The sequence below is a fragment of the Choloepus didactylus genome, chromosome 4, assembly GCF_015220235.1.
Source record: "Choloepus didactylus isolate mChoDid1 chromosome 4, mChoDid1.pri, whole genome shotgun sequence".
Classification (NCBI taxonomy): Eukaryota; Metazoa; Chordata; class Mammalia; order Pilosa; family Megalonychidae; genus Choloepus; species Choloepus didactylus.
This window is the reverse complement of record NC_051310.1, coordinates 128492471-128512705: the sequence shown is the minus strand read 5'-3', so window position 1 is coordinate 128512705 and position 20235 is coordinate 128492471. Positions and strand designations below refer to the sequence as shown.

Genomic DNA, 20235 nt, shown 5'->3' with positions numbered 1-20235 from the left:
TATCGCCTTTGTTACATTAAAGGAAGCATAATACAATGATTCTGTTAGTTACGGTCTCTAGTTTACATTGATTGCATCCCTCCCCCAATGCCTCCCCATTTTTAACACCTTGCAAGGTTGACATTTGCTTGTTCTCCCTCGTAAAAGAACATATTTGTACGCTTTATCACAATTGTTGAAAACACTAGATTTCACGAAGTTACACAGTCCCAGTCTTTATCTTTCCTCCTTTCTTGTGGTGTCTCACATGCTCCCAACCTTCCTCTCTCAGCCGTATTCATAGTTATCTTTGTTCAGTGTACTTACATTGCTGTGCTACCATCTCCCAAAATTGTGTTCCAAACCACGCACTCCTGTCTTCTCCTGTCACTCTGTAGTGCCCCCTTTAGTATTTCCGGTAGGGTGGGTGTCTTGTTCACAAAGTCTCTCATTGTCTGTTGGAAAATATTTTGAGCTCTCCCTCATATTTGAAGGACAGCTTTGCCAGATATAGGATTCTTGGTTGGTGGTTTTTTTCTTTTAGTATCTTAAATATATCACACCACTTCCTTCTTGCCTCCATGGTTTCTGCTGAGAGATCCGCACATAGTCTTATTAAGCTTCCTTTGTATGTGATGGATTGCTTTTCTCTTGCTGCTTTCAGGATTCTCTCTTTGTCTTTGACATTTGATAATCTGATTATTAAGTGTCTTGGTGTAGGCCTATTCAGATCTATTCTGTTTGGAGTATGCCGAACTTCTTGGATCTGTAATTTTATGTCTTTCATAAGAGATGGGAAATTTTCATTGATTATTTCCTCTATTATTGCCTCTGCCCCTTTTCCCTTCTCTTCTCCTTCTGGGACACCAATGATACATACATTCTTGTACTTTGTTTCATCCTAAGTTCCTGGAGACGTTGCTCATATTTTTTCATTCTTTTCTCCATCTGCTCCTTTGTGTGTAGGCTTTCAGGTGTTTTGTTCTCCAGTTCCTGAGTGTTTTCTTCTGCCTCTTGAGATCTGCTGTTGGGTGTTTCCATTGTGTCTTTCGTCTCTTGTGTTGTACCTTTCATTTCCATAGATTCTGCTAGTTGTTTTTTCTTGAGCTTTCGATTTCTGCTTTATGTATGCCCAGTGTTTTCTTTACAACCTCTATCTCTTTTACAGTATCTTCTCTAAACTTTTTGAATTGATTTAGCATTAGTTGTTTAAATTCCTGTATCTCAGTTGAAGTGTACGTTTGTTCCTTTGACTGGGCCATAACTTCGTTTTTCTTAGTGTAGGTTGTAATTTTCTGTTGTCTAGGCATCTGACCTCCTAGGCCACCCCAATCAGGTTTTCCCAGATGAGAACAGGCTCAGGTCACAGAAGGAGGAAATGTTCAGTATCTGGTTTCCCTGATGGTTTTTCTTAGAGGATTGACACACCTGTGCTTTTTTTACCCAGCAGCTTCACCTGTCAGCCTGTCACTGGCTGGTATAAGAGGGTGTGGCCTGTGGCTCTCCTCCCCCAGGCTTTGGGGTCTTGTTCTGGAAAGGCAGGCAGTAGAGCTGGGCCTCTCCCTTTCCTCTTGGGAAGCTATGTCCCCTCCAGAGAGGTCATTTGCATATCAATAAGTTCTTTGTTTCTCTGACTCTGCTGGTCAAAGTGCTTTGATTTTAAAATGGCTGATGGCTGAGGCTTTCTTTACTGCAAAGCGCTGCGGGCTGAAAACGGCTGAGGCTTTCTCCACAGAGAGAGAAAGGGACAGAAGGCTCCCAGATTCACCCGTCAGCCAGAGATAGCACCGATCCTCTGGGCTCCCCGTCCTGAGACACATATGTTCCCCGATTCTCCCAAGGTCAGTTGTCACCAAAAGCCTCTGTCTGCTTGTTGAGGATTCACTGTCTGTATTGAGCAGTTAACATTAAAACCCCAGTTGGAGCTGGGCTGAGGTACACTACCTTATGTGGAGAGTGCTGCTCTCTAGCACCACGAGGCTTCCATGAGGGAGGGGCTCTCAGCTCTCAGTGCAGGTCCGCAGTTTTTACTTACAGATTTTATGCTGTGATCTTGGGCATTCCTCCCAATTCAGGTTGGTGTATGATGAGTGGACAGTCACGTTTGTCTCCCCACAGTTATTCCAGGTTATTTACTAGTTTTTTGGTCATTTATGAATTGTTCCCAGGGGGTACTAACAGTCTTCCACTCCTCTCTATACTGCCATCTTAGCTCTCTCTCCCTTTCCTCTTTTTTGACTTGACTTTTTCTCTAAGCAGTCTTCAGAGTGGCCCTCCCCCCATTTGCAGATTGTTCAAAGAGCAGAAGGGACTGAGGCAGAGTCTGTTTAGAAAAGGAACATTAAAAGAAAGATGAAGGGGCATAGGAGAGCATTACTGAAGAAAGGACAATATGAATAAATGCTCTTAAACATTTTGTTTTTAATGCTCATAGTCATTACAGTGCTTAACCAATCTTTTTAATTTTTTCCTATGTGTCTGAATATTCTTTTAAGATGTTTGATAGTGTTTGGATTTCAGTTTAGAAAATTATGAGAAAATACCAGTGATTCCTGAAAACCGAATGGTTAAGTAGATTGTTTTTTTTTCTAGGTACAATACAGTGATTGGAGGTTACATTCCTATTCAAGTTCCTTCTGGCATAAATATCATAATTATTGTATATTAGTTGCTGCATAAAAAGTTACTTCAAAACTCAGTAGCTTAAACAACAAACATTTTTTATCTCACAGTTTCTTTCGGTCAGGTATTTGGGAGTGGCTTAGTTACGTGGTTATAGTTTGGATTCTCTCAGGTTAGATGTTAGTTGGGGCTGTGGTCATCTGAAGGCTTGACTGGGGTTGGTGGGTCCACTTCTAAGAAAGCTTACAGGACTGTTAGCAGGAGGCCTCAGTTCCACACTTTATTGTCTTCACAGTGTTGCAGCTGGCTTCCCACTGAGTGATCCAAGAGAGAGCAAGGAAGCCAAAAACCTTTTTAAAAAAAGTTTTATTGGGATAGAATTCATTCATTTAACATGGATTGTTCAGCCATCACCACAATCTAATTTTAGAACATCTCATCCCCCTTAAAAGAAACGCTGTAACCATTAACAGTCATTTCCCATTTCCCCCTAACCCCAGACCCTGGAAACCACTAATCTGCTTTCTGTCTCTATGGATTTGCCTATTCTGGATATTTCATATAAATGGAATCATGTAATATGTGGCCTTTTGTGACTAGATTCTTTCACAAAGTATAATGCTTTAAAGGTTTGTCCATGTTGTGGTATATATCAATACTTCATTTTTATTACTAATAGTCCATTGTATAGATAAACCACATTTTGCTTATACATTCATCAGTTGATGGACATTTGGATTGTTTCTACCTTTTGCCTATTATCAATTATGCTGCTTTGTATATTTGTGTACAAATTTTTGTGTGAACATATGTTTTCATTTCTCTTGGGTATGTACTAGGAGTGGAATTGCTGGGTCATATGGTAACTCTATGTTAAACTTCTTGAAGAACTGATAAACTGTTTTCCAAAGTGGCTGCACCATTTTACATTACCAACATACCAATAAAACCCTAATAGCAAGAATTCAATAAAAGTATTGTGAACAGAGATCTAAGTGTTTACTAGGTATAGGCCTCAAATGAACAGAGCAATAAAAAGCAGGAACTAAGCATTCATTGCAAATCTGTGTATTTTTTTACTTATAAAAAGTGTCCTAGTCAAATTTTTAGTGCATTTCTGTTGTGCAGGCAGCTTGTTACTCTGTTGGTGCAACTGTCTAAGGTCATCCCTTCCCCTTGTGCAGTAGGAGATGCTTTCCCCCTCCCCTGTCTCCTCCCCAGGCCTTTGCTTCCGTACTTTCTTTCTTGCATCTTCATTTTATCCCTTCTACTGGATCATTTTTATTGGTATTCAAACATTGCATATTCCCAATCTTGGAAACTACAAAATCTCTCTCCAGACCCCACATCCCTGTCAATTACTGCCACATTTTTTCTGCTCCCTTTTAAAGTAAAACTCTTCAAAAGATGTGTGTATTCTTGCTGTTTTTAATTCCTCTACTTCCATTCTGTTTTGAACCTTCTTTAGACAGGCTTTTCTCCCCTACCACACCAACAAATCTGCTATTGATCTTCATAGTGCTAAATTCATGATCAGTCCTCAGCCTTCATCTTGAGCTATCACCAACATTGTCACAATTGATCTTTCCCTCCTTCCTGAAACATTTTCTCACCTGTCTTCCAGCACACCACTCAATTGCTTTTTTCTTTCTTCACTGGCTCCTCCTTTCTGTCTATTTTGCTTAATTTCTTCCTTTCTTCTTGTTCTCTAAATGTTGGAATATCCCAGGTTCAGTCCTTGGACTCTTCTTTTTCTGGCTAAACCTAAACCCTGGGTGACCTCATTCTTTCACTCTTTTAAACACTGTGTACATATTATGACTCTTGAATTTTTATCTTCAGCCCTGACTTCTCCTCTGAATTCCAGGTTCATTAACCCCTGCTTAGTATCTCCACTTCAGTGTCTATTAGGATCTCAAATTTAATCTATCTAAAATTGAATTCCTGATGTTTCTCCTTCACCCTTTTTTTTTTTTTTTTTCACTTCTCTCTCCCCCATTTTTCAGTTGCTCAGGCCAAAATCTTAAGAGTCCTGCTTTACTTCTGTCAGTATAAATCCTATAGACTATCCCTTCAAAATACATCCAGAATCTGTTTGTTATTATCTCTACCATTACCACCCTAACTAGTCCAACCATCAAGTCTCTTCTGGTCTAATGCAAGCCCTCCTAACTGGCTTTCCTGTGCTTCCATATATGCTGTGTTGTCTAGTTACCATATAGCAGCCAGAATGGTCATTTTAAAACTTAAGTCAGACCGGGTCATGTCTCTGATCAAAAGTAGTATAGCAACGTTAGAGTTCATGCCTGTTGAATCAAATTCATTGCTCTTTTCACTACTTTTTGAATGTGTAATGTGAAGCCAAAGTCCAGGAGTCATTTTTTTTTTTTTTTCTGATAACAAAGCAGCTAAAACCAAATATACCAATAGCAGGAATTGAGATAGATATGCTTTTTGAGCAGATAGGTGATATTCAAGTCAGTGAAAATGGCTAGATAAAACCATTTCCCTTGCAGTGGTCATTATATTTAAGTTAGTTTTCTATAGCTTTAGTATGTTTACTGCCAAATAAGCAAACATTGAGAAGTGTTTTTATTTTTATTTTTTCTGATCTCAGGTGCACATGAACTTGAACAGATGCAGCTGATTTTAGAATCTATTCCTGTTGTACATGAGGAAGATCGACAGGAGCTTCTCAGCGTAATTCCAGTTTACATTAGAAACGACATGACTGAGCCACACAAACCTTTAACTCAGCTGCTTCCAGGAATTAGTCGAGAAGGTATTGTGACTCCAGAGTAACCATCTTGTTAATGTCTATATGTTGTGTGTGTGTGTAAGTAGGATCTGTTTGGGGAAGATTTAGCTTTCTTTATCCTTAAGTATGCTGCTTTCTCCCAAACAGTCTTTAAATATGTAAGGCACACCTAAGACTTCAACTCTAATTTCCCCTTTTTTTTGCCCTGGCACTTAGTCTGGGATTATTTTACTCCTCTGAATGATTTTCCAGATTCCAGAAAGTATATCCAACTCTTCTGGTTCTAACCCCATCTGCTCTTTCCAGTTTATCCTTCTGATTACCTGCCACAGGTGAGCATATTGAAAGCACTGGCTCTCACCAAGCTGGAATGTATGTAGTTCTGTGACGATTATATGATAACTAAGTATGGTATGAATATGATTTGGATGTGAAAGAGAATTGAATTGGGGAATTCAACGGTTCAGGGCAAGGAAGAAATGGAGAGAAGAGCAAAACTCAAGCAAAAGTAGTATGTGAGACTATACATTAATCACTATGAGCAAAACAGATTACATAAGAATTTGTGGATTGGCATGTTAGAAGGATGAGGTGATCATGTAGGCTTGAAAGTAGCAGGAACTTGGAGAGAGCCACGATGTCAATGACCACCAAAGCAGTTAATTTCAGGTCTCAAAATGGAGTGACATATCTTTACAGGCTTAAGTTTTATATATTTTTAGGCTGGGTAAGGAGCCTAGGAGGACCTAACAGACTGAGTTAATGGGAAGAATTTTGAGTGTGTGGCAGCCCAGTAGAGCCCTAAAATGATCAAGTGCAATGCTGTGAAACAGAGAATGGCTTTATGAAGCACTAAACACTATACCTTAATACATTTATTCTTTACACCTTGTGATACATATATATTATCTCCATTTTATACATGATGAAATTTAAATTGTTCATTTACCTGATTTATAGATTTATTTAAAAAGATGTTTATTCAATAAACATAGTAAATGTTTTTAAATGTATCCTAATCTCATAATATGGCCAGTTTAAGAAAAAACAACTTGTTCAGTGCTACACAGCTAATTATTCAATGGGCTAATGAGTTGCAGAGCTGGGATTAGGATCTATGTATTATTAGGCTGAATATGAAATTGCTGTTATTTGACCATTTTTGGCTACCAAAACGCAGTTTCATAAGGTTCGATTTAATATATCTGATTCAAAAATTCCTTTTGTTTTTTCTTAAACTGGCCATATTATGAGATTAGGGTACATTTCAAAACATTTACTATGTTTATTGAATAAACATCTTTTTAAATAAATTAGTTTTCTCTGACAAAACTTAAATTAACTCATCTTTTAATTGTATGGTTCATTTTTTTTTCCTTTATGGGTTGGCAGACCTTGAATACAATTAAGATGCTTTATTCCTGTTATATAGTATGAATTGCTATGGTGATCATTTAGCTGGTCATTTAAGGAATGACACCAAAGCTTTCCGTTTTTCTAAAAATTTTCTACCCTTTTTCTGCAGCACTGGATTTCCTGGAACAGATTTTGACATTTAGCCCCATGGATCGGTTGACAGCAGAAAAAGCACTCTCCCATCCTTACATGAGCATATATTCTTTTCCAACGGATGAGCCGATTTCAAGTCATCCTTTTCATATTGAAGATGAAGTTGATGATATTTTGCTTATGGATGAAACTCACAGTCACATTTATAACTGGGAAAGGTAAATTGATCCTAAATTAGATAAACATTTATTGACTTTTCAATGATGTATGATATAATCAATTTTATTTTAAAATTACATATGGTAAGACAATGCAGAAGTCTTAAAAATTTAGTAGTCTTTGGATTTATGGTAATATTATGTCTTTGAATAGGCTTTATGTAATATAAGTGTTTAGTAAAATGGTTACTGGTTAGAATATTCGTAACGGGAAAAGTTATATAAACTTTGAAACATTTTCAAAGTCATTAAGGCAAATTAAGTTAATAAAATTATAAGATCCTTTAAATGTGAGGGTTTGAAGATTTGAAAACTGAAACATTTTAAACTTGCTTTTATTAATGTCACCAAAGCTTTTTAAGATGTTGAATGACAAGATCCAGCTTTGTTCAGTAAGGTATATCCATACTGTCTCAGATTATTCCTGTACAGTTAGGTTTTAGTATAGAAGTTATTTGTGACCCGTGGTATGTGCTATAATTCAAATCTGTTTTTCTAGTGGCATAAAATTAGTTTGGGGATGGTCAGCATAGGATTTCCTGGAACAGATTTTAACATTTAGCCCCATGGATTGGTTGACAGCAGAAAAAGCACTTTCCCATCCTTAAATAAGCATATATTCTTCTATCAGGGACTTTTCTGGTCTGAAGGTTATTACTTATCAACAATGGATTACACTGTAATTAAAGAATTTCTACCCTTAGCCTCCTTTTTAAGTTTTCTTATTTTCTGGGGAGGTTTAGATATAACTCTGCTCCACAGTGTTGTTGTAAGTAGCATATTAACAATGAGCCAGTATTATTTAAAATCTTTAGGTAATCTTGATGTACAGCCAGATTTGGGACTGACAGTCTTTAAACTTCAAGGTTCCATATATTTCTTTTTTTTAAAAAAGAAGTGGTTAATCAAAACACTCCAAAGCTCTTTTCAGCCCCTAGTTATTTATCCTTAGTATTAGTGTGGTGCTGGTAAGGTATTCCTGTTAAATATAGGTTCAAAAAAAAAAAGTGGTTAATAATTACATAAGTAGTTAATGTTGAAATTATTTTGTTTATTCATTGCTGTTTTTTTCCTCCTAAAATATTGAGGTATTTACAAATATGTTTACACAGCAGCCAGTATAATCTGCCAACCCTCCTATATATATAGTTCTTTCTACACAAACCCAAACATCTTCCAACCTCTATATTTTCTCTTATATGTAAGTCATCTATGTCTCTCTCTCATTTGCCTCTACTTGGGCATGTTGTAGTCAGCTTGCTATGAGATATCACTAAGAGGATACCACTTTGAGTAGCACATACATTTTCTTTACCTATTCATAATGTTAAATGCCAGCAAGCCTTCCTCTCCTGCCTAGTTTGCTTTATTGCCAGTAGAATGAAAATTTGTAAGATACCTGAGATTATGAACACAAAATGCGGATCTCTAAAGTGTTTTTTTTCTGCTTGAAATGTGTTGGAATTGAATAGCAGACATGCCAGCCACCCATATATGTATCTGCAGTTGTATCTGAGGTGGGTGAAATAGTGATCTGACTTAAGAAAAAATAGGATTTGGAGTTCTTCACGAAATTATATACTTCATTGGCAGTTCCAAATACTTTCTCATAGTGCTTCATATTGCAACAGCTTACCTATCCAATAAGAGTATAAGTTCCTAAAAGGCAGGGAACGTGCATGACTTCCACTCTTATTATCCCCTCATAGTCCTAGCACAGCGCTTTCACATAAAAAGACACTCTTAATTTGATAATGAAATCATTCCCCTGGATTAACACTAATGTTTTCATTTTTTTCAGGTACCATGATTGTCAGTTTTCAGAGCATGATTGGCCTATTCATAACAACTTTGATATTGAAGAAGTTCAGCTTGACCCAAGAGCTCTGTCTGATGTCACTGATGAAGAAGAAGTACAAGTTGATCCTCGAAAATATTTGGATGGAGATCGGGAAAAGTATCTGGAGGATCCAGCTTTTGATACCAGTTACTCTACTGATCCTTGTTGGCAGTACCAAGATCATCATGAAAACAAATATTGTGATTTGGAGTGTAGCCATACTTGTAACTACAAAATGAGGTCATCATCATATTTAGATAACTTAGTTTGGAGAGAGAGTGAAGTTAATCATTATTATGAACCCAAGCTTATTATAGATCTTTCCAATTGGAAAGAACAAAGCAAAGAAAAATCTGATAAGAAAGGCAAGTCAAAATGTGAAAGGAATGGATTAGTTAAAGCCCAGATAGCTCTAGAGGAAGCATCACAGCAACTGGCTGAAAAAGAAAGGGAAAAGAATCAGGGATTTGACTTTGATTCCTTTATTGCGGGAACTATTCAACTTAGTTCACAACATGAGCCTACTGATGTTGTTGATAAATTAAATGACTTGAATAGCTCAGTGTCCCAACTAGAACTGAAAAGTTTGATCTCAAAATCAGTAAGCCAAGAAAAAGAGGAAAAAGGAATGGCAAATTTGGCTCAATTAGAAGCCTTGTACCAATCTTCTTGGGATAGCCAGTTTGTGAGTGGTGGGGAGGACTGTTTTCTCATAAGTCAGTTTTGTTGTGAGGTAAGGAAGGATGAACAAATTGACAAGGAAAACACTTACACCAGTTACTTGGACAGGTTCTTTAGCAGGAAAGAAGATGCTGAAATGCTAGAAACTGAGCCAGTAGAGGATGGGAAGCTTGGGGAGAGAGGAAATGAGGAAGGCTTTCTGAACAACAATGGGGAGTTCCTCTTTAACAAGCAGCTTGAATCCATAGGCATCCCACAGTTTCACAGTCCAGTTGGGTCACCACTTAAGTCAATACAGGCCACATTAACACCTTCTGCTATGAAATCTTCCCCTCAAATTCCTCATAAAACATACAGCAGCATTCTGAAACATCTGAACTAAAAACACTCAGTAGACATTTCTCTTTGTATTCTTCATGAATTGTGTCCTTTTTTATTACTAGTGTTTTAAGTCATTTTTTTTACTTGAATCAGATTGTGTCATTTTAGTAAGGATTTCATTAGTTTTTGGTTTTTAAAATCCAGATTTTCTACATGTGAGATAGTTTTCATTTTAACTGGCATGTCATTTGCACAGAAAAATTTAAAAAATAGAGCAAAATAATGCAATGCAGGCAGAGACAAAAGAAATGCACTAAGACAAGTAAAAACATTCTCTCATAGAACAGTGATCTGTTTTTACAGGAAACAAAAATCTTGCCTTGAAATTTACACAGTGAGACTGTACATAATTGCATGGAAATATCTATTTTTTTCCTAAAACATTTTTTCATTCATGAGTATTTTCAAGTTTTTCATACTGTACACATTTCTTAAAACACATGATACCAGCAGCAACTGAAAATGAATGCCGAATTTGGTACACATGTGTTATCTACCTCAAGGTAACAAAAGTATGTGGCAAAACATATACCACCCATAGTGCTCCACAATATGCACTTCTATTTAGCCAGCGTTTATTATAGTAAACTATTCTCAAGATTCATTCACTGTTTATAAATGTTCTGGTATGCATTCTTTCTAGTGAAGTGTTAATACATCACATCTTATTTATTTTAGCAAATCAGTATATTTTCTGTATTTAATTATAGAAAGTTAACTTTTAGTTTTTGAAATTTATTTGCAAATACACTTTTTCCATTTGGCACTATGGTTTGTTGTCTACCTAGCTGAATATTTAATGTCAGCTTATTCTAAGGCTGTCCACGTACTTAATTTACTTACGTGTCCATTTTAAGTAAAGCACTCACTGTGTATAGGAATTTGTATTTTGGAGGTGCTTGATCTACAAAGAAAAATTAGGAATTACTTTATTATAAAATTCTCCTAGAAGTCTTAATTGTGTTTATTTTTTAAAACAAACTGTAATGTTAGACTTGTGTGCATGGAAGTAATTAAGGTACATCATTATTGTAGTTTAAAAGTTGTACATGATAAGACATTTTCTTTTTACTGTATGTTTTTACTGAATGATCTATTTCCTGTCTCAAGGCAAGCATGAATAAAATTAGGTTAAATGTAGCATGTGCCATCGCAGTCTCTTAGAAATTTGTTTCTTCTATTTTATTTTTACTGAATACTGTCTGTATCTTTGGTTATCCTGTTTAAAGAAAAAGGACAAATAAAACATGGCCAGCAAACATGGCTCCTGTTTTACTACTTATATAATGAGAATTACCTGCTAGAATGAAAGCTACAGCAGAATTTTTATCTAGTTTTACTTATAGCATCTTTGAATTGTGGCTACAGTTAAACTATGCTAATCTAAAAGGCTTAAAAGAAAAAAGTTCTTTGTCTCCACACACAAATCTCTCATTGGCTTGACTTGCACATTAAAATGGAATAAGGCACAGAAAAACTAAGATGGCAGCTAGGTGAGATGGCAAAAAAACACCTCTGTGAAAAATACTAGATAAAAACCAGAAAGTGACCCAGAATACCAGTTACAGCAATGCGCCAGCTGGACGACGTCTGCTAGTATCACAGGGGCCGTATACTTGGTGAAACCGGGAGTCTGCATTCTGAAATGAGTGAGTAAGCTGGCTGGAAGACCCACAGCCACTAGGCATTGTGGGGAAGCCAGGGCTTGGCGTTTGAAGACCGACTGGCTCTTTAAAAAAAAAAAACAAAAACCCAGGAGTGGCTGCAGTTGCAGGAGTGGGAACCATGCAGTAAAACACAGCAAGAGGGGGCTGGGCCGGCCTCTTGGTGTCTGGCCTGCAGGATAGTCCGCTGCAGATACCCTCGGGTCCAGGGGAATGGAGGGGAGAGCCAGAAGCTGAAAGAAACCCCGTGGCTCGCAGCTGGCTCCCTGGAGGGCTGGGTAAACTCCTGCCCAGGGCTGTGCCCACAGCCCAGAGCCCCACCAGTTGTCCCGGAGCTGGGAAGGAGGAACTGTGCAAGGAGGGAGGGGGGTTGAGACGCCCTGTTCAGCTATCTGCATCTAGCTGAGCGCGCCCCCACACGGCCCGGCGGCCCAGGGCTTCCCTTGAGGGACAGCGCGCACTGGTGACGTAGCTCGGCATTACCTCGGCAGAGCTCCTGGAGGATTGCGGCTGGGAGGGGGGACCTGCTTGGAGAACCCAGGGACACTATGCCAAGTCAAGTGGTTTGTGGGACAGCAAGAGAGTGGGTCTGGGGCTGAAATGAAATGAAGGCTTAGATTCTTGTAGCGGCCTTGAATCTCTGGGAACCTGGGGGATTTGAATATTAAAGCTGCCCTTCCTCCCTGGCCACCCATACACATGCCCCACATTCAGGGCGGACAGCTCCAGCAACACACCCAAACAGTCCTCCAACTGAACCCCACAAGAATCATTTCCCCACACACCGCGAGAACAAGGTTGAGAACTGACTTGAGGGGTATAGGTGACTCACAGACGCCATCTGCTGGTTAGTTAGAGAAAGTGTACGTCACCAAACTGTGTTTCCGAAAAATTAGATTGGTATCTTTTTTTTTTTTTTTACAACTTGAAAGAACCCTATCAAGCAAAGCAAATGCCAAGAGGCCAAAAACAACAAAAAATCTTAATGCATATGATAAAACCAGACGATATGGAGAATCCAACTCCAAACACAAATCAAGATATCAGAAGAGACTCAGTACTTGGCAGAATTAATCAAAGAACTACAATTGAGGAACGAAAACATGGCAAAGGATTTAAAGGACATCAAGAAGACCATGGCCCAGGATATAAGCGACATAAAGAAGACCCTAGAAGGGCACAAAGAAGACATTGCAAGAGTAAATAAAAAAATAGAAGATCTTATGGAAATAAAAGAAACTGCCAAATTAAAAAGACTCTGGATAATCACAATACAAGATTAGAGGAAGATGAACAATGTCTCAGTGTCCTAGAAGTCCACAGAACAGAAAATGAAAGAACAAAAGAAAGAATGGAGAAAAAAATTGAAAAAATCGAAATGGATCTCAGGGATATGATAGATAAAATAAAACATCCAAACTTAAGACTCACTGGTGTCCCAGAAGGGGAAGAGAAGGGTAAAGGTCTAGAAAGAGTATTCAAAGAAATTGTTGGGGAAAACTTCCCCAACCTTCTACACAATATAAATACACAAAGCATAAATGCCCAGCAAACTCCAAATAGAATAAATCCAAATAAACCCACTCCGAGACATATTCTGATCAGATTCTCAAATACTGAAGAGAAGGAGCAAGTTCTGAAAGCAGCAAGAGAAAAGCAATTCACCACATACAAAGGAAACAACATAAGACTAAGTAGTGACTACTCAGCAGCCACCCTGGAGGCGAGAAGGCAGTGGCATGACATATTTAAAATTCTGAGAAAGAAAAATTTCCAACCAAGAATACTTTATCCAGCAAAGCTCTCCTTCAAATTTGATGGAGAGCTTAAATTTTTCACAAACAAATGCTGAGAGACTTTGCCAAAAAAAGACCTGCCCTACTTCAGATTCTAAAGGGAGGCCTACCAACAGAGAAACAAAATGGAATAAGGCTTTAGTATAGTTCAAAACAGTTACATAAAATGTACATGGAAACTGTGAACGAATTGCAGGGAAACCTTTAAATATATTTGCTTTTCAAAACATCTTTCCTTTCCTCAAGAACTAATCCTGTTTCCTATCTAAATCTAAGACCATTCTTCTTGTTACTTCACTGTTTGCCTTCCATCCTTTGTTTTGTACAAAGCCAATTCTACTAATGTCTCTGGATTTCTACCTTCCCAACAACTTAATTGCATCTGGAATCACAAAGCTTTAAAAAAAATGCAAATATCTTTTGGATGAATGAAACCTATCGGTCATGTATTGTGAATTTAAACATATAGTCAGTTTACCTCAGAAAGACAAGCAAACTGAAGTGCAGAATTGAGAGAACTAACTTGTGCAAAGAAAGGGCCCTTTTTTGCTAACCTACATTTTTTCTGGAAATCATGATCGGTTTGGGATCTAAAATATATTACCTGAGGGAGACCTAGGACTTATTTTCTCACTGGAAATCTTGCTCCTGAATTTAATCCACATTCTTTGCTGCCACTTTGGCAATTTCATGGCTATATACATAATAGATCTGACTATTGTTACTATAATTTGACTTTGTAAAGCCATCAAAGAAGGAAGACTGCAAGTAATTTGAAACCCTTTATAAAAGTTATGTCTGCCTTAGGTGACCCAGGCCAGATAGTAAGTTATTAAAGTCAATTTCCAATAAGAATTAGATAATTGCCATTTCCTTTTGGAATCCAAATATCTTTATATGGTAATGAAGATGATTTCCTTCTGAAGAAAAAATTTTAGATTCTAAAAAGGTAACCTGACGTAAAATTAGAGTGGCAATAGGGACAAGGCATCAGCTTTATGAGACAGTGAACCACTAACACCTAAGTATGCATCTAGGTTTGTGTGTGTGTGTGTGTTAAACAATTTGCTTTTTAAATTATTAATTCTGACTCAGAAGAATGTTCCAGCTGTCTTGCAGCTTTCATTTTGGGGTGATCTGTGTCATGAGATTTGTCACATCTCTGAATTGATGGACTGGTATTAAAATTCTTAGAGAGACTTCTTCTGAAGCTTAGACATTAGGACTAATTTGAAACCAGCACCCTTTCCCCCACTTTTTTTGTTTTTTTTTTTTTTTAAATAATGAGATTAAGCATAAAGGAAAAGCACATTAATTTTTTTAAGAAATGTATACACCACTCTGTCAGTTCATCCAATATCAGTTTGCATCAGATAAACATCTGCAGATGCAATTGAAGCTTACCCTATAACCCTTCCACACCTCATTTCCTTGCCTCTTCAGAAGTAGCCACTTGGTTTATCACTCCCATGCATACTTTCACTATGTATGGTTTTGTCAAGATGTAATGTTATTTTGTATATTTGAAAATCTCATAGCATACTATCCCTGTCTTTTTGCTATTTACATTTTTCACTTAACATGTCTGAAATTTAAAAATTGATACATGTAGCTCTTATTTCATTTTATTTGCTATATTACAACATATTTATCCACTTATTAAATGACATTTAGGTTGTTTCAAATTTTTGCTCCTACATACACCTTTGCAATGAGAATTCTTGTAAATGGGTGCAAGAGTATCTTTAAGGTATGTATCTAGAAGTAGTATTGATGGGTCTCAGGGAATGCATATTTTCAAGTCTATGGGATGCCATATTACTGTCCCAAAGTGATTGTACTGATTCACATTCCTGCTAGCAATGTATGAGAGCGCACACCGATCCATATCCCCTCCAACAAAAAACCAGGTGTATTCCATTCAATTAATCCTACCAACCTTGTTTTGTTTGGCTTACCTTAACTACAGTAGGAATTGGAATTTCTAATGACAGTCGACAGCATGACAGTCATGACCTCATCTTAAGGATCCTTATGCAGCTACTCAATGACGTGATGGTCTTGCTTCTCATTTCTAATTGCTCCTTTGCTGTAGGTTGGGAACAGGTTGTTTAAATTATAAAGGCTGAGCCAATTATATAATTTACACTGGCATCAATATCTAAGGAGTAAAAGGAGAGCATCATGAAGCAAATAGTGTCTTCAAAATAAAACTCATCATGGCATCAACTTTGCTTCTAGTTAAAAAACCCACTGCCTAGAGTTGCTCCATATAAAATTATTTGAAAGTACTGTTTTTCCATCAGATGCGGTGTGTTTTATATAGAACATTTAATTAGGGTGCTGGTCATCATGTTTGTAGACTAATTGAATCACTTAGCTCCTAATCCCAGCCTTTTCAGCTTCTGAATGAACTCTTGAATTCAAAACGATTAGAGGGTCTACCCTTGAATAGGTCTATCATGTATAACATGCTGCCAGATTTTAGTTTTACCCTATAACTGTTAAGACCACTTATCATTCAGATCTAGTGTCTGATATTAAAAGCTCTGGGTAGAGAAAAAAGAGGACTGAACTGGGAATTGGAGATCTGAGTTACAGACCTAGTTTTACCACTGACTCACTCTCACTTAGGTGTCACTTATCTCTATGGGCCTAAGTTCCTTTTCTAGATGATGTGAATTACTTCAGCCTCAATACAGTCTATCTAGATAACTTCTGAACAGGATAGTGTCCTGTTGAGTTCTAACTGCCATAATGATTAGCCCTAGCCAGTATGTGTTGCTTATAGATCTTATTTCTACAATATCTATATTGGAGTGGGTGCATCATTGTGCATTTTTAACAGATGGAGGATGAAATTTTGTGTTCAGTGCATCCTTTTACAACTTTGCTGGTGGAGAAAAAGAAGGTTGTTTACCTTTGAAAGAGCAGTGTGACCTCACCAAACTCTCTTCCTCTAGAGCCAGGGGCCATCTTGAATAAGCCAGGTGAACAGAAGGATTTTTGTGAGCTCTTCCCAAGGTCTGGTGTGTAACAAGTTTCTTAGAAAAGGGAGAGATGTTTGATCAATCCTGTTAGAACACTGTGTCAGTTACAATGCAGAGACCTGACAAATACCACTGATGTACCAGGCATGTTTATCTTTGATGTCTTGGTATAACGCTGTGGTGGTGTTAAAAAATTAGCTAAACAGAATATTTCCCTTTTCGTTACAGTTGTCAGCATCTGCAATGCTTTGCCTAGCTCTAGCAAGCCATTTATATATAAATACATGTACATATATCTACACACACATATATGTACACTTCCTCACTTAAACCTGGGAGAGGGCTTAAAACGAGAGCAGAAGCCAGGTAACCTGGTGCCGTCAGGTGAGTGCAGATGCTGGTGCCAGATATGAGACACTTCTCTCACTCTCCTGGGTCAAACTCCAGCCCAAGCCTGTTTCTTCATGCCCAGCCTAAACCACAAACTTGGATCCATGTCTGTACACTTGGACTCTGCTTCCACATGTACTTTAATCACTCTCACACCCACCTGACCTGAGCCTCTGAGATGATTCCAGCTGCCTGCTGAGATATTGAACCTTGCAGTATTGCAGAGTGCTTAAGCATACATGCTTCAGAGTCAAATCTGACCTAAGCTTAAAACCGCATTTTACAGCCTTGTGACCTCTGTAGGTCATTTAAACCTCTTGGAGCCTCCATTTCCCTATTTTATTTAATTCACAGCGTTGTTGTAAGGATTAAATGAGATTCTGTTCATAAAGCCTTTTAGCTTAATGCCTGGTACTTAATAATAAATTATCTTTGCTGTTGTCATGTTCAAATCATTGTCCGTGCCTCCTAAATTGAACTGGAACTGAACTCGGACCTTGACTTTGCCTTCATTATTGCATCCCCTTATCTAGATATCTTAACTTCAGGCCTTGACTTAAAGATGGCTTTCTGCTCTAGCCATACTGCTCATCAGCTCTGCCCAACTTCTGGCTCCAGCTTTTGGTCCTTCCTCACCAGTCCAGACCCTTGCCTGAACCAGTTCAGCATAGGCAGCTCTCAGATTCCTAAAGACCACTGAGTTCATGTCTGTTTCCTGTGTTTGCTGTGAGTAGTCTACACTGCTTTTTTCTTTTTTTCATTTGGAAGCCAAAAACCTCGGAGTCGTTTTTGACTCCTTTCTCTGACACCCCACATTCACTGCATCGGTGATCCCCTATGCCAGTTGCTTAGAAATAATCCGACCAGTCTCACCATCTCCACCATTACTACATGATCCAATCCACCATTACGTATCTGTTGGACTATGGCAATAACCTCCTACCTGCTCTCCCTGCTACTTCTCTTGCCCGCTACAATTTATTCTCAGTACTGCAGCCAGAGTAAGCACTTTAAATCTAAGTCAGACCAGGTCACTCCTCTAGTTATTCAGAATCCAAATGGTTTTCCACCTCAGAGTAAGAGTCATACCGAGGCCTGTGTGGCACCTCATGGTCTTCCCTTCTTCCCCTGGCCCCAACTCGTTCCTGAGCTCATGATAACTCCAGCCTCACTCTGGCTCATACTTGTTCCTCCCTTAGGGTGTCTGCCTGCACTTCTCTCTGCTTGGAAAGCTCTTGGTCCAGAGAGCTGCCTTAGTCTCTCCCTTGCTTCTTAGAAGTCTCTGTTCGCATGTCACCTTATCAGGCTATGCCTGACCAGTATATATAAAACAGCACACATTCCATCACTCCTTATACCCCTGCCCTGCTTGAATTTCCTTTGCAGCATTTACATTACCTGCATCTTGTAACTTTATTCATATATTGTCTCTAGATTCCACTTACAATATAATCTCGAGGCAGGAATGAACTTTTTTTTTTTTTCACTGCTATATCCCCAGCCCCTATGTGCTTGGCACATAGTAAGCATTCAGTATTTCAGTATTTGTTGAATGAATGAATGAAGGCAGGCAGGCAGGCATAAAGGAAACTTATTGCCACTGCAGTTTCCTAAATTCCTTCCAGATTAAAAAGGTTTAGGAGGAGTGAGGATCTACTGATAGTTTCTCAGTTCTGCTTATTAGTTTTGGAGGTTAAGTTATAGTATTCATATTTCTCCAACTTTCTATAATTTGCAGGAGAGTCTGCATCTTTGGGGTGTGACTTCCAGAACCAGCAAACTTTAAGTTGCAGTCCCAAGCACAGTTAGAAGTTCTCAGAAAATGCGGTCTGGTTCAGCAGGTTTGTAATCCTTAAGAGCCTTGTTAAACATAGGTGCTGTTTAGATTAACAATTGTATTGCTCCTGCGTCAGTCAGTTGACTGTTTTCCTGTTCTCCCTGTTGGAATGACTGTACCTGTCAGGACTGCACAAAATGTTCAATGACCTACTTAAGACAGTGCAAGGCAGTTTGTTTTTAAACTGCATCTGCACTATTCTGTTAATTGCAACCCTGTCAAATAAGCCAGGCCTAGATTATGCGTTAAGGATCTTTGGCAAGAGAAGCCATCTCATGGTAGCCTTTGCAAAAAGGGGAAATTCATAAGGATTCAAGAGGGATTCATGGAGCCCAAGAACTGGGTCTCAAGAAGAACCAGAACCAGGCTGGAGGCCAGCAGCAGGCTGAGGAAGACTCGTTCTCATCTCTGCTTCTCTTGGTACAGATCTCAATTGGCTTTTTTCTTTCTCGACGAACTGGACTTCCTGATCCAAATGGCAGGCAGAAGATGTTTACTCATAGCTCCAGCTTCTAATGTAATCGTTCAATTACATAATGTAATTCTTCTGTCTGTCCATACCTTCTGTTTCTCTCTTGTAATTCAAGGTTTCTCTGCAAGGAAATCTTATTGGTCCACTCCTAGTTCAGCCACCTGTTGCCAGGTGGCAAAATTATGTTGAGGAAATATGGCTGCTGGGAGTCAACCCTTGTTGATGGGGAATGGAGGGCAGGTGGGAGGGTTGTTGTGAGCTGGCAGTCCCCAAATGTACCTGGCAACAGCTGGTATAAGCTCTTCCCTGTTATTTCTTTAGTCAGCTGTCAACTATTTCTGTAGGGTAGTACTCCTATAGGACCCACTGGAGTCCTCCAATTAATTCCATTGGCTTGCTTTGGTTGGGTTCATCAGGACAGTCTATCCCTTGAATTATACAGCATTTGATGACTTTTAGAGCACACTTCTATAATTCATGTGAGTTTCATAATAAACCTGTGAGGTCAAGTGGAGGAGATATTATCCCCAGCTGAGATTAAGGATACAGAAGTAGAGAAATTAAGTAACTTGCCCAAGTTTGGACAGTGTTGGAATCAGATCTAGAATTCAGGCTACCTGATTCTTGGACAGTTCTTTAAGTTTTATTATATAAATAAAAATGTACTTAACTGTCTGCTAGGTGTCACATTATTCAATATTTCTTATGTTTTGTTAAATTTTAAATTATTGACTTAGTAATACATTTTATTTAAAAATTTGTATGTTATTCTAATTTTATACCTGTTACTTTGCAATTAATTATAATTCTTAAAGTTGTATTTATTAGTGTAATATTTTAATTTTACTTAATTTCTTTATACATGATCACAGTTCTATAATTTATGATTTACTGACATTATGTCTGGTTTATTATCTTCTAGAATGTAAGCCCCATGAGGGTAGGAATCTTTGTCAGAGTTGTTTGCTGATGTACCTCAATACTTCATACCCAAACCTGCATACAGAAAATCTTCAAACATTTGTTGAATCTATTTTTGATTTAACATAAATACATAAGTGTCATTTCATATATTTTTAGTGCATTTTCTTTGCTTTG

At 38.1% G+C, this 20235-nt stretch overlaps 1 protein-coding gene across 3 annotated transcripts in view; it reads left to right on the top strand.

The window, feature by feature from the left end:
- Positions 1-11247, top strand: part of MAPK6 (mitogen-activated protein kinase 6) — a 36714-nt gene extending 25467 nt beyond the window's left edge. For all 3 annotated transcript variants that reach the window (XM_037833959.1, XM_037833961.1, XM_037833960.1), the window contains exons 4-6: positions 5219-5383; positions 6885-7086; positions 8888-11247. In XM_037833959.1, the coding sequence (XP_037689887.1) occupies positions 5219-5383; positions 6885-7086; positions 8888-9989 (1469 nt within the window). In that variant the 3' untranslated portion in view covers positions 9990-11247. The remainder of the gene's footprint in view (positions 1-5218; positions 5384-6884; positions 7087-8887) is intronic.
- The last annotated feature ends 8988 nt before the right edge of the window (positions 11248-20235 follow it).